This window comes from Buteo buteo, chromosome 18 (genome assembly GCF_964188355.1).
Source record: "Buteo buteo chromosome 18, bButBut1.hap1.1, whole genome shotgun sequence".
In the NCBI taxonomy this organism is placed as follows: Eukaryota; Metazoa; Chordata; class Aves; order Accipitriformes; family Accipitridae; genus Buteo; species Buteo buteo.
Genome location: NC_134188.1, coordinates 8,805,385 through 8,819,658, shown reverse-complemented (window position 1 = coordinate 8,819,658; position 14,274 = coordinate 8,805,385). Strand labels below are relative to the sequence as shown.

At 36.1% G+C, this 14,274-nt stretch overlaps 1 protein-coding gene across 1 annotated transcript in view; it reads left to right on the top strand.

Moving 5' to 3' along the window:
- PARP4 (poly(ADP-ribose) polymerase family member 4) overlaps positions 1 to 14,274 on the top strand; it is a 31,580-nt gene that overhangs the window by 16,650 nt on the left and 656 nt on the right. The window contains 13 exon segments of the mRNA XM_075050584.1: positions 696 to 884; positions 1,884 to 1,953; positions 1,955 to 2,068; positions 2,748 to 2,910; positions 3,453 to 3,487; positions 4,958 to 5,054; positions 5,235 to 5,429; positions 5,668 to 5,737; positions 8,966 to 9,055; positions 11,064 to 11,082; positions 11,084 to 11,106; positions 11,108 to 11,166; positions 12,047 to 12,179. Coding sequence (XP_074906685.1) covers positions 696 to 884; positions 1,884 to 1,953; positions 1,955 to 2,068; positions 2,748 to 2,910; positions 3,453 to 3,487; positions 4,958 to 5,054; positions 5,235 to 5,429; positions 5,668 to 5,737; positions 8,966 to 9,055; positions 11,064 to 11,082; positions 11,084 to 11,106; positions 11,108 to 11,166; positions 12,047 to 12,179 — 1,257 coding nt within the window.

The following is a 14,274-nucleotide window of genomic DNA, read 5'->3' as shown; positions in this document are numbered from 1 at the left end:
AGACCAGTCTTGGATCAATATTGAACTGCAATAAGACATTGCTATGCAGCCTCTAATGTCAACATTTTACTAGCTGTTGCCTGTGGTTCATGTAAATTAAAAAGTATTTTGCCTTTTTCCTCCTGCCTTGAGAAGACAAAATAATATAGAGTATTCTGTGAAAAATTTCCAATTGAGAAGGAATATCCTGTCTATCTGGACAAACCGTCTAAAATGAATCATTACTTTCATTTCATTTGTAGGTTGCACTTTATAAATAGGAATTCTACTTTGCTTTATGTATTTTAGGATGAACTAGTGAACTTAGACATTGAGTAAGAAATTGATTATCCTCTACTTCCTGTTATTTCATCAATGCATTAATGCTGACAATATGAATCGACAAGATGTTAAGGAACGCTGTCTTCCAATTTGATTCATATTCCATTTTATTTCAGGGAGGTTATTTTACTGTCTCTTAGCTCTGCTTGAGGTACTTTGCAAGTAGCCCAGTATAAGGGCAGAATAATATCCAACTTCTAAATACTGCTTTCACATCCTAACTGCAAGAAAATATTTTGTGGATATTGCACTAACAAGAGTTAAAGTTTTATTTCAGTGTGGAATTAAATTATTCATTTTCAGTATTTATCACTTTGTGCTCTTTCTGCAATTTTGCAACAGCATTCAGTTTAATAATCACTTTTAAATGTGAGCAAAGCAGAAGGTATTTTACTCCAAGTAAAGAATTCACTGGATGAGGGAGCTGGCGAGGTGGCACTACAAGAGATGATGATGGAATTCTACCAAGTTATACATCACAAAACTGAAACAGACTATAAAGTTTCCAAAAAGCTGTTACCTAGAAAACAGGACCTATGTCAGGTCACTTTTCCAGATTGCTGGTAAGCCCTGAACTGCACTGTGCTACACCAGTTTTGAACATGCTCACTAGGTAAATTGACAGAATACTTTGCACAGGTAGTCACAGGCTGTTAGTTTAAAAAAATAATTTATTGGAATCTTATGAATAGAGTAACACCCATGGGAGGAATTCAGTGTTTTGGACAGGAAGACCAGTTGCTGTCCAGATGGTGACAGGAGGTTCCATTGCAATCATTGTTGTGATGGCATCTTCAGCTGGATCAGTGGAGAATCATGGAACTGTTGTTATCATCCAGCTGACCCTAGCAACTACTCCAGCATATACATAATCTGTTTCTATTGATTATCTTAAACTATATACAAAATATATCTAAGCTATTTTAACTATATGCAGAGACTGGTCTGTGTACCCTTTGCTTTCCTGCATATGCAGGAACAGTTTCTAGAGACTGTTTAAAATTACCAATGTATGTACAGCTTGGTATGTTCCTACATCTACAGCACAAACTGCTTGGGGGAGTTCCCGGGACTGCCTGGATTGTTCGTGCAAGAAGTTAGTCAGCATGTCTAAACAAATAACATCTTCCAGTTGGTCTAAGCACAGCTGGCCTGCCTAGGGGAATCTCCAAGTATCTCCCCTGTAGCTCCCCCTCAGCTCCTGTGTTACTTAGTTCCTTCATTTTTAAGCTCGCTAGGAGTTCAGTCAGTCAGGAGTTCAGTTACTCTGCTGCAAGTCAGTCCACTGCCTCATCTTTGCAGAAGCTAGCTGGGAAATTCTCAGCCTGCTGGGGGCATTGCCGATGAGGTGTGCTGAGTGTGGACACACATGCAGCCCTCGCACCCAGCTGTAAGGGCAGGTGGATGGGGCTGGGGGTGACAGCGAGCAAGGTACTTCATTCATTGTGTGACCTGTTTTTCCTGCCCATCTGTTCAGAAGTGCTTGAGTATCCTTAAACTCCTACGACATTTACATTAATATAATTTCTAATAAAATGTGCATGATCTTTCTTTACATATAGCAGCAGTATTAAGTATTCTTCACCCAGTGAAATGGATGGAACCCGGCTCCTGGCAGTTTGTGATGTGGCACCTTGGATCCTGCTCAGATTTGTATGAACAAGATTATTCATTAAATAATGCACCATCAGGTTATGACAGTGTGCGTGGAGACCGTAAAATAGCAGACATCTTTTCAGACTTTGAGGTACTGATCCTGCAGTATTGGGCACTTGAAAAGGCAACAAGTTTTTGATTTATTATGCCACTGATAGGTAACAGAATGAATGTAACCCGCATTTCAATTCAGACACTAAATCACTAGACAGTAATCTGTAAAATCACTTCTGTCTCTCTCGCAGCCTGTAAAGCACATATAAAAAACTTCTAAGCCTCTAAGCTGCTATTTGTAAAGAATTCTTGCAAGAAAATAATTCTTAAAAGAAAGATGTAAATGTTATATTTGATTATAATTGAAGGTTATACTGTGGAAGGTTCATTGTTTTGTAAATGAATCCAGCTGATAAAAATCCATGTCCTTATAGGTTGGTACTGTAAGGCAGGGATGATAGCTGTAGTGGCACACTAGCAGATACAGTTGTTGTCTAGATATCCACCAGGTTTTTTTACTTCTTTTGTTCTTAGTTATTTTGAGGAATGATTGTGCTTTACAGAGAAGAGGAAATACAAGGAGTGTGGAGAATACAAAGTGAGAAGAGATACAAGTGGTAATGATACAGAGAGATTAGGGGAGTGAAAATAAAAGCTTTCAGATTCTATTATTTTTCAAAAATCATGTCTCATTTAGGTTCACCTCTTAATCAATTTGCATGATATTATCTACGGCCTTGTTTTTATTGTAAAATACCTTTCTTTGTTTCTACCAGGGTGATGAATATGTTGTGTATAAAACCTGTCAGGTTAAAATTAGGTATGTTGCTAAGTTTTGCCTTGCTGAAGATCGAAAAAAAACATTTCAGCCTGCAGATGAGGTGTAAGTGGAGCAAGATAGCAATAAGCCAGAGTCGCACTGTCATTTACAGGATGAGAGTAAGAAATGTTTTCTGTTTGTATATTGACTTGCTTCCAGAGTTTTCTAAATACATATCAGAACCCTTTTTAGAATACTTGTATGAAGATAACATAATAAAAAATAATTTGTAGTTTATTTGCAGATGTTATCAATTAGTGATTACCATGTGGCGTTTGTGTAGCATTTGTTTAACAAATTTCCTATAGGCATAATTACCAATGGCAGTTGCAACTCCTCCTGTCACAGTGTGTTTCAAGAGAAGCAAAGGAAGCGCTTTTGCATAAATCATCAGATGGCCTTTAAATAATTCAAATGCAAGGTTCTAAACAAAGACCTTGTAAGACCTTAAAGAACTATCATGAAGTCGTGATCCCTTAGACAGACAGCCTATAGCTCAGCAGTGCAACACAAGTATTCATAACAGAAACTGAGTGTTAATTTTATGTTCTGAATTGCATAAATAAACATGAGCCGTTGATATAGGATTAATTTCAATCATCCTTCCCAAATGTATATTTCAAACAGTATCTTTTTAATCTTCCATAAAATCTTTGTTTAGGCTATGAATTACCAAATGCAAATCTTTCAAATCTGGTAAAACTCTTCTTCAGGACAGATACAATAAAAAAGATTTGTGTTAACAAGTAAAACCACAGAAAAAGTAAGTTGGTTTCATTAATATTTTTATTTGCTTTATTTTATCAATGTCTTAAATGATTAAGTTAAAACATTTACATTTAACATTTTTCTATTTATATGGAATACTTGATGGTAAGTTGCATTATCAAGAAACTAGTTTAATTTCACCTTTCACTCTAATCTGTTACTATCCTTAGATAGGTAATATCAAAGGGGAATAACTTAATTATTACACTTGTTTTCTTCACTAAATACTTCCTTTTGTTTCAGAAATGTTTCTGTTATTAAGGATTATAAATAAATTCCCAAGTCACAAAACTTAATGAGACTATGATCTTAATTTTTTTTCAATATCACTGCACTTAATATATATATGTATACTTATATATATATACTTATAGTATATATATACTTAATACATATACTAATTAAAAATAAGTAAAATTTTAAACCATTAAATTTGTAGGGCTGTATTTACAACTTACAAATATTTATAGACTCTGACAGTGTTTTTTAAGGCATCTGGCCTTCCTAGAAGATTTTGCATTCTATCGTAGTTATTACTGCTGCAGTAATTATTCTCAAAGACATTTGAATCTTTTCTTTTTCACTAATAAGTGAAAAAGACATAGTTAGCACTTCTAGCACTCTGAGTCAGCCAGAAACAGAATCCAGCTGTGGCTATGTCATGAAGAGCTCATTATCACCACTGGAAAACATTAATAAAAGGTTAGCTAGGAAAGGAAAGATCTGTTCAACCCCTTTTACTTTCACCCACAGTAAATCCTTGCCTGAGAAATACATTTAAAACTTAAGAGTGTGTCTTAAAGTATGTGATTCCAAGTTACTAGAAGCTGTTTCATTCTCCCACATTTTTTTATGAAGTCCCTGGCACTTTTAGTTATTTTCAGCTCCTTTTTTTTTTTTTCTTAAATAAGATAAAACGCTGCAGAGGTGAAATGTAAAGTCTTGGTGTTACCAATCTGTCAATCCAATACTGAAATTGATTAAAATAAGTGAAATGACAGATAAGGTTGTTGTCTTTCTGACAATGAGGTCTTTTTTTTTTTTTTCTTCCTTTTAATCAGAGTTGCTTAGTTTAAATGTAGTAGTTTAGGGATTTCTTTCTGATTACTGCAATAATACTGATATTCCCCCAAGGAAAGGAGAAAGAAAGAGATTCCTATTTGTGTTTCCCAACTGCAAACCTTTCCTTGCCTATAGTAAACACTTCACTTCTTCAAGGATTTCACTGTTCCACTTTTGAAAGCCTTTGTTTTTTACAGCATTTCTGTTCATAGCAAGGATGGTATCAGGTTTACATATTTTTTTAATTCTAGTACTTCTCACAAACTGATGGTGGCAGTGATGATTGTAAAAGATGATACCTGTGATTTTTTTTTTTATTTTTTTTGTAACTTGTAGACGAGAATCCAGTGCTGTTTGCAGAAGAGTGAATTAGATAAGAACATGAAACCACAAAATTCTTTTTTCAGTTTTTTGTGTGAGACCTGGCATACAGGTAAAGGACAGGGAAGTTGCACTTTTCAGGCATTAAGAGTAAATGACATATATTTGTTAAAACTTCAAAATATGGCTTCTGCTCTCATTCCATAATAAGAAAAATGAAGGTGCTTGGGTACACTTCTAATGAAATAGTATTTGTCCACTGCACTGATGATTTTGTTTGTCCCTCTATAAGCTTGTATGCTTGTATTCCAACCAGAGCTTGAAAAAGCATTTGAAGAAGAGCAGCTGTCCAGTAAAATTATTATTTTATTAGATTGCTTGAATTCTATGGCAGGTTCAGCTCTACACCAAGCAAAGCAGATTGCTTTACATGTTTTGGAACTATTTTGTTTCAGACAAAGAGTGAATGTGGTCAAATTTGGCACAAGTGAGTTTCTCTGTTTCCTTTTTACCTGAGAGCCACCTTTTACCTTCTTGTCATGGCTTAATTTTATGCACATCATTATTATCAAACCAGCATAATACACTGAACTGCAACCAGGAACATGTAGCAGTATGGAATACTTCTACTCCGATATTCCAATCATAAAACTTAAACTTGTGTTTCCATGTTGTTGCTACATGCTTAATATTTTAATGCTCTTAATATCAATCTTTATTCACAGATTTCACAGAATTTTCTTCTTTTTCAATGAACATCACAAATGATTTGGCATCACTGAAGGAGTTATTACAGTAAGTAAATCAGTTTTGTTGTATTCTAGAGAATACTTCTTTGTATGGGATGCTTATCATTGCAAAACTATGTTATGCAACTTTTCCTCTTTTATTCTTTTTTCTTTAGGCCAGCTTCTAAGATTTTTCTGTAATTTAGTCTATTTGAAGTCTGTTTTCCCTAGTAACAAGCACAGCCACATCTGAATATTAATTCCAGTTTGGTTTTAAGCGATTGCTTAAGTTGGTATTTTGAAGCTGAGTAGCTATCAGTGTTAGGACATTTTTCAGTGTTTCCCCCTAAATTTATCTTTTGGAATTTCATACCTCTCATTGCCTGCTCACAGCAGAAGGAGAGGAAATGATGGACTTCCTTCTGGAAATCTGCAGTAAGGCAGCACTTAGCCCAAAGGACTTCCAGTGAAAAGGAAAATGCTTTTGGCACCAAAAGATCAGATGTAGACTACTTAGTGTCGCGAATGGAGTGGTTTGGACTGCTTAAACAGTCACCTTCAAGGGTATTAGCAAAAATGATTTAATGGGAATTTATAAAAGTGCAACTTCACAGAATTCTTTGGCAAGGTTCACTCTATTACTTAGTACATGGATAAAATGCACACAGGAAAATGAAATCAGAATCAAACTAAACCTATGTATATAGAGACCAAAAACATAACAGGGTAAAAGAAAATGTGGGAAAAGGTAAGGGAAACCCTCCCGTTGCGTCACGAGGTTCAGAGAAGACCCCCTTGCTTTCTAAGCTCCTGTCCGGAGTCTAGGCGCAGCTGGATCAACTCCTAGTCCCGGACTTGGTGAACATTATGGGATTATGAGTAGAATAGCAGCCTGAGATTCATTCACAGTTGAATAATGTTCATGACAGTGACTTATGTGTGGATTTGAAAAGCAATATTTGTAATATACTTGCTATAGAATATTCAAGGTAGTACACACACATGCACAAAGACACTAAGAGATATACATATACACAAATCAAAGCGGTATATCTGTTAATCGAGTTCAGTGAAAATATTCACATCAAATGCTTCAGCATCTTTCTCAATGGGTGAAGGGTCAAGCCTCAAGGATTGAAGAGTATCAGCCCAAGTCTCGTTGGCTTTCAGTGACAGACCTCCGATCTTTGCAAACTTAGCTCTGAGAGGCGTCCCACTCAGAGAGAGATGCTGGTCGCAGCCCACTGCAGTTCAGGAGGGCTCAAAGGGTCTCACTTTGTGCTGCTTATAGGTTCACGAGATGATTACTGGCTTTATTCATCAGCAAAGTACTGGGATTCCAGTAGCACTGGTACACTTTCACATGAGTTATGATTCAGATAAGGAAGGTTCCAAGGCTGTCAGAAAATGACTTAAGATTTAGATACAGGATGCTCCAAGGCTGTCAGGAGAGGACTGAGATATGTCCCAAGGTTGACAGGAAATGACTAATTATCCCTACTCCTGTCCCCAGCCTCCACCAGGCAACAGGAGTCCTTGGTATGGTGAGTGCAGCTCCCTGTCTTAGCCATGAAAGAGTTCCTGGTATAGTCAAGGGACGCTTAACTGCCTAACTCCTTGCACTTATGCTAAGGCCTAGTGAGACTCCCTGAATTCGCAGATCAGCCCGGAGAGGGGGAAAATGCACCACCGCACTTAGAACAGTAGGTTTTGATTAGTACCATATCTTGTCAGTGCCAGAAGTAGGCTTCTCATCTGTAACTAAAGCTCCTTGATGCTAGCATAATGCATAAGATACTAATGTAATGGATGTCTTGAAAAAGTGATGGTAAGATGCAAATGATGATCAATGCAGAGTAACACAAAGCAGAAAACAACACTAACTATACCTGTATAATGTTGGGCTTCACCCAGAAAAGAGATGCTGGAGACAGTGTAAATGGTAGCCCAGTGTTCAGCAGCAGTCAAAAAGGTAAACACTTAGGCAGCTGTATAAATCTGTATTGCTATGGCATCTTGAATACTGTAGGCATTTGTGGTCACTCCATCTTAAAGAGAGGAGCTAGAGAGACAGAAAACAAAGATGGTCAGATATATGGAAGACCTGCTGTACAAGGAGAGGACTCATCCTGATTTTTTTTGCTTCTGTTGAATCCTTACACAGTAATTTCTTTCCCAGGATAAACAGAAGAAAAGGGGAATAGGGATGGTTACTTGCTGTTTCTCACCTCTTAACGATAAAAGGACACCCAGCAAAATGATCAGTCAGCAGATCTAAACCAAAAAGCTAACAGTCAGCAAAGTCTTCCATTCAGTTCTGTAAATAGGAATGAAATTCCTGAGCTCCAAAATCAGGTGCAGTACTGTCATGGTTTAACTCCAGCCAGCAACTAAGCACCACGCAGCCGCTCACTCCCTTCCCCCCATCCAGTGGGATGGGGGAGAAAATCGGGAAAAGAAGTAAAACTCGTGGGTTGAGATAAGAATGGTTTAAGAGAACAGAAAAGAAGAAATTAATAATGATAATTCTAACACTAATAAAATGACAACAGTAGTAATAAAAGGATTGGAATGTACAAATGATGTGCAGTGCAATTGCTCACCACCCGCCGACCGACACCCAGCCAGTACCCATCCACTATTCATGCATTACCTAAAAAAAAGATATGAGTAGAAGGAAAAATTATCTTCAGCCCTGCCCTGAGATAAACATTTTGTAAATTATTTTGTTTTCTTTGCTTTATAAACTGATTTTATAAAGAGCATGATGACATCAAACTCATGGTATTTTTTGTTCCTTTCATGGGCAATCCATCATGCTTAAGAAACAGTATAAAATCAGAGCCAACAAGTGGTGATAACATCTCCAGAGTCAAATTTTACTCTGGATTTGCCCAGGGTGAGGTAGAACAGGGCAAGAAATTTTTGTTTTAAATAATACATTTTTATTTTCATTTTGAATGTGCAAATGATAGTATAATGATAATGTGCATAATACAAGAAGACATACATTTTTGATTAAAAAGAAAAAATGTCTCACTAACTCTGGAATTACTTCATTCCTTGTAATTTTGCTAAACAGGAACTCCAGCTGTAGCTGATGTTTGTGCAAATGCTTTCTTAAGTGGAAGAGAATGAACCTGAACCTTTTTCAACAGAAAAAGGTTTCTTTTTAAAAAAAGAGGAGTGTTTTTTAAACTTTTAAATGCAGTTACTTTGTATCATGATGTAGTGGTTGTATGGGTCATGGTGGTAAGATTCTTAGTGAACATTAAGCTCTCCAGGAACAATCAAGGTGCTTTGTAACAACAGAGAAAGAAAAGATTCAACAGAGAATTGAGTTGACTTCTGTAAACTGGAAAGAAATTTTTGCGCTCCAAAATCAGGTACAGTACCTATAGTCTCTTCATGCATTACTTAAAAATAAAATGTAGGTAGAAGGAAAAAATATTTTTACTTTAATCCTGTCCTGAGATAAAGTAAAATACATTTATAAAATCTCTATAAACAGATTTTACAAGTGTATGATGACATCAGTCATGCTATGTTTTATTGCTTTCACGGGAACTCAGCAATGGATATGTAAGGAACAGCATAAAATCAGGGCCAACATGTAGTAATACACCTCCAGAACCTTTTCACAGCCTCCATCAGTTTGCAGCTTGGGGACTTCCTGAGACAAGTATGAAAACATATCAGGGAAGCTGAGTGCAAGAAATATATGCAAATAATGCACATTATGCAAGAAAATAAAAAGTAGTTGGGTTTTAGAGGATTGGACTGAGAGATGTTACAGCAGGAACTTCCCCTGGACAGTCAGACCAATTACTAGGGAAACTGGATGAAACCGTACTGTCCCAGAATCCTGCAGGTAGGAGTCAGAGCAGGTAGTGTTTAGCTTTGTTGGTTTTGGTATGTCCCTTGTGGTGGGAGAAGTCCCTGTTATCCGTAGTCATTTTGGTGAGTTTACCAACTTAAGGGGTGAGGTTGTGATCAACAATCAGATTGTGGATCACACAGTCAATATCTGTAAGTAATAAACAGAAGGAGGTTTTCAAGAGTATTACATGATCCAAGTAAAGAAGCCACCGTGGGATGCACTCAGTGGAGACTTCTGTCATTTATTTTTATTGGCAGAGATTGACCATTCAGCATGGTGGTATGTTGAACTACCTTTTGCTGGGAGTACACCCTATACACTAGATTAAGTAAGTCTTTCGGGTGCCCCAGCTTCATGTTCCTTTGTGCATCCTCATGACTCTTTCTTGCTATTTTTTTAAATCATTGCTTCATTCTGTGTGTAATTAACTTTATGTATGAAGTTTGTATGTGAAAGTAGTGAAGTATAGCAAACCTCAGCATTAAGAAGAGATACGTATTTTTCCTATATTTTTGACAGGACACTTTTATTTCTAAACATTGAACCATTACCATATCCCACATGAATACAGTGGGGATTAGAGTAGTAGACTTGTGATTGACTCTTGTGGGAATTAACTCCTGAACTGCGGTTCAAGTTTTCTTCTTTTTCAGCAGAGTTGCCAATTGTTGAATTTTAAAAAGGAAAGTTTCTCACAGTTTTTTACACTAATTAAATTTAATATTCTACAGATTTTCACTTTTTACATAATTTGGATAATTACTATCTAAACATCCATTTTAAATCATATATTATCTTCTAAATCACCTTAAACAAATGGTTATAAATTTGTGTCTACAGTTACAGTTTTCTAAGACATAAAGCTGCAAGGACAGGAAGAGTTTCGGAAGTATTTAATATTGAAGAGTAAGTACTTGAACATCCTGTCGAAAGCCTGTCTTCCATCTGACCTGAGGGTAGCAAACCATTTGGCAGATAATTTTAATCATGAGACTTGTCTAATTTTTGGCAGGGAAGGTCAGATAAAATAGGATTGGTTTTGTTAATACTGCATTTAACAACGTATATAGTGAACTTAATAATTTTATAGAGACTTTGCATTCTCAGCAGAGGAGACGGATCCTTTATTGTTTCTTTTGAGTAAGAGGAATGCTTATTTTTTAGCACCTTTAAAAAATAATTTTCAGAAGGAATTTGAAATAAATTTGAAAAGGCTAGTGTTGTCATTGTGCATACTTAATATGGGAGTGATTTCAAAATGACTTTGTTCTTACTGTTTAAGGGTTTTTTACAAGGTAGGCTAACTACAACATTCCAGGTCAATTACAGACATTTGATGGTGTATCAAAGGTTTCTGAAGTTTAATATTTGAATCACCTAAATTGATTATGTAGATTTCAGGGTTTGGGTTTGTGTAAGCTTTTTAAAAAATATTTAAAGTAATCCTATGTCTATTTTATTCTTGCCAAATACATTTCCAGTGTCCTGAATCTTTGGCTTACCCATATCCATCGGATGGCTCTTGGAATCTCTAGTCCACAGTTAGGAAAAATCTTGACACGATGTTGATCATTTGATTAATAATTTCCTTATTAGAAAAGGCATTCAGTCACTTGGTAAATACTTTTCTGTCATTAAAAAGCAGTACATTGTATTATGTTTCCTATCTGTAAGTGTTACTACTCTATATGTCCAGTGGAACTCTCAATAAGATATGCTCAGAATTTAAATGGATCTCTTAACTTGGAGTTTTCAAAAGTGCCTGATTTTAATAATGTATTTTCTTCTCAACTTCTCTCACAATATAGTGTCCTGATTGCTAAGCACATCTCCTGGCAAAATATGTGGAGGATGTGAGATAGTTGGAGTAGCAATACAGGTTCTTTTATCTCAATTATTGTATCTGCCATATTAATATCTACTAAAGAAAAAAGGGGAAGAAAAGTCTCTCATAGGAGAGAGGCAGAGATCACTTCTGCTTTTCACATTTCAAATAATATGAATAATATTTATGTAACTCTTACACACATACACTGTCTGCAGCATTCAGTATGCACTGCACCTATACACACTTTGCTGTTTGACTCTGTCAATCAGTGCTGTTTGTTGGCAGCAGACCAGAAAACCTGGGGGGAAAAAAAGGCAATTCCTTCTTTCTAAATTATTAGAGGGTGCAATGCTTCATCAAAAGACAAAAATCCTACAAGTTTCCCATTATTACATGTATTAAAATCAAAGTAGATTAGAATCCAAGCAAACACAAACCGCAGAAATCCCAACAAAGCATTACCAAGTTTAAGTTTGAAAGCCAGGAGCATGTTTGTCAAATCACTAATGTGAATAGTCTCAATAGTAGTGATTTTATGGAGAAACAATTAAATGGCATTAGGACAATTGATGATTTAGAGTGATATGGAGTACTTTGCAGAAAGTACCTTTTCTGTTGTCAAGAAATCATTTAAATAGTAATACCGCTTCCCTTTTCTTCTTCCTTAGGTCCAAATGTAAAAGAAAAGCTACTGCAGTTGATTGCTACTCTTCTTGTGCTACAGTCCATATGCTGCACAAAGGAACTGAAAGGGATGGTTTTCAAAACACTGATGAAACTGGATGATTCATCTAATTCAAGGTGTGCTTTTAAATAAAATTTTATAATTTAATGTAGCAATATAAACTTTCTCAAAATACAGAAGATTAAATTCATTATGGAGAGTCAATAACTATACTATGAGATATGGCTGTAGAAAAGGGAATGGAAGGTATTAATCATGTTGTTGGCAACTGGTTTCTTTAAGAGGATGGATGGAGGAAGGACTACTTTGCAAAATATGATACAAAAATTGAGAAGTATAGAAAGTAGTAAAAGATATTTTATACTTCTTATTAGAATCATTGAATAATTCAGGTTGGATATGACCTCTGGAGGTCATCTCTTCCTTAAAGCAGGGCCAACTCAGATGTTGGATAAGTTGTTCAGAATCTTGCCCAGCTGAGTTTTAAATATCTTTAAGGATGGATATTTGCCAACCTCAACTTTTTTGAGGGCAACCTTTTCCAGTGTTTAATACCACTTATTTTAGAAATTAGGACAAAAATTCTGTTGGACTTTTCCTTCATGTAACTTGTGCCTGTTGGACTGCACCCTTTTTTAGGGTTATATTTATGGCTTGGTCTTCTTCACAGGCATACACCATAAAATATTCTGGACAAGACTTTTGAAATTATTAGAGCAGATGATTCTTCAGAGCACAACTTCCACCCTTTCCTTTAGCTGTGGGGAATGCTGGTGCTGGCTCATTTTGAACCCTGCCCCCCTCACTTCTGTAAGTCCCAGCACTCTATTATCTTTTGAATATAGGGTCCCTACATCTGGAAATTCCTTTTCTTTGGGGGTCAAGTTAACAATTATCAGCTGGCAAGTTTTTTGGTATAGAGGAAAGGCAAAGATCTTTAAAAGAAGTATGAAGGAATAGGCCTCCAGTGAATCTGGATTGCCCCAGCCACCAACAGACTCCTCGTGCCAAAATGGGAAGATTTACACACTTCATACTTTACAGGGCATGTAGGATCAGGATAAAGGAACAGTCAGGAGAGCCCTGGAAATCTGCCTCCCTCTTTCGAAACTCCCTGACAGAGGGAAAAATTGGTTGTATAATTTTGGCTACTATAGTCAGAAATACAAATAAAATTGCATTGACTACTGGATGAAAGCAATTCTAACATATGTGAGTGTACAAAGGAGTCATCAAGCTTGCCTTTATGAAATGCATAGTACTTCACTGTGGTGATTGGAATAGTACAAATAAATGCAAGAAATGATTATGAAAGATTCTAAAAAGATAGGGCAGCTCAGATGATGAAGTTTTCTGCATCAGATGATATTTTATACAGGCTGGATCATCGTACCATAGATTATTTCAGAGTACAAGTGCACTCTTTTTTTTATTAACCTTTAGGTTGTTTCAGGGTATTACCGAGATCAAGAACTGAGCCATTCTATGCTCAATATTGTCCACTGTGGAAAAAGATTTCCTTTTCAGTTCTTTGTTCTTCCAAATTTATGTAGCATTCCCTTTTTCTTCTGTTAATATACTGGCACAGCATTTCCTACTTTCTCTCTAATTGCTACAAATTTATCATTTACTCCCCTTTATTCTTAAGGTGTAGAATCTTACTTTTCCCAGTGTCCTCTTAATTTTTTTCCACAGCACAGTTCTGATTATTGCCTTTCCTGAAATTGTTAGTATTTTAAAGTTCAACATACCAATTTATGATCCACTACCATTTGACAATGATAGAATGTTGGCACAAAGCCTTATGAGCCAGATGAAAATATAGATCTACAAGTTCAGGCTGTGCACAGAGCCATTCATATTAAAAGATCTGCAGTGACAGTAATTCTGGACTGACACATTTTGGACATAGGCCCTTTCTCTGAATAGAAAAAAGCTGCACTAAAGCAGCTGTGAAAAAAACCCCCCTCAAGCATTATTATTAGCTTCTGCACTTTCTTGTGCTTAAAAAGGGGCAAGGTCTTCATTTTAGCCTCAACCTTTTGAAAAGCAGAGGGCAGAAGGTGAAAGTATACTCTCACCTCAGAAGTTATTCCTACAAGCAGGAATACCAGGACCAAAAAAAAATTTCAAATAATTATCATTACAAGAAAATATTTTTTTTTTTTGCTCCTTTGGTGGATTCACAAGATTTTATTATAAAAAAACTTC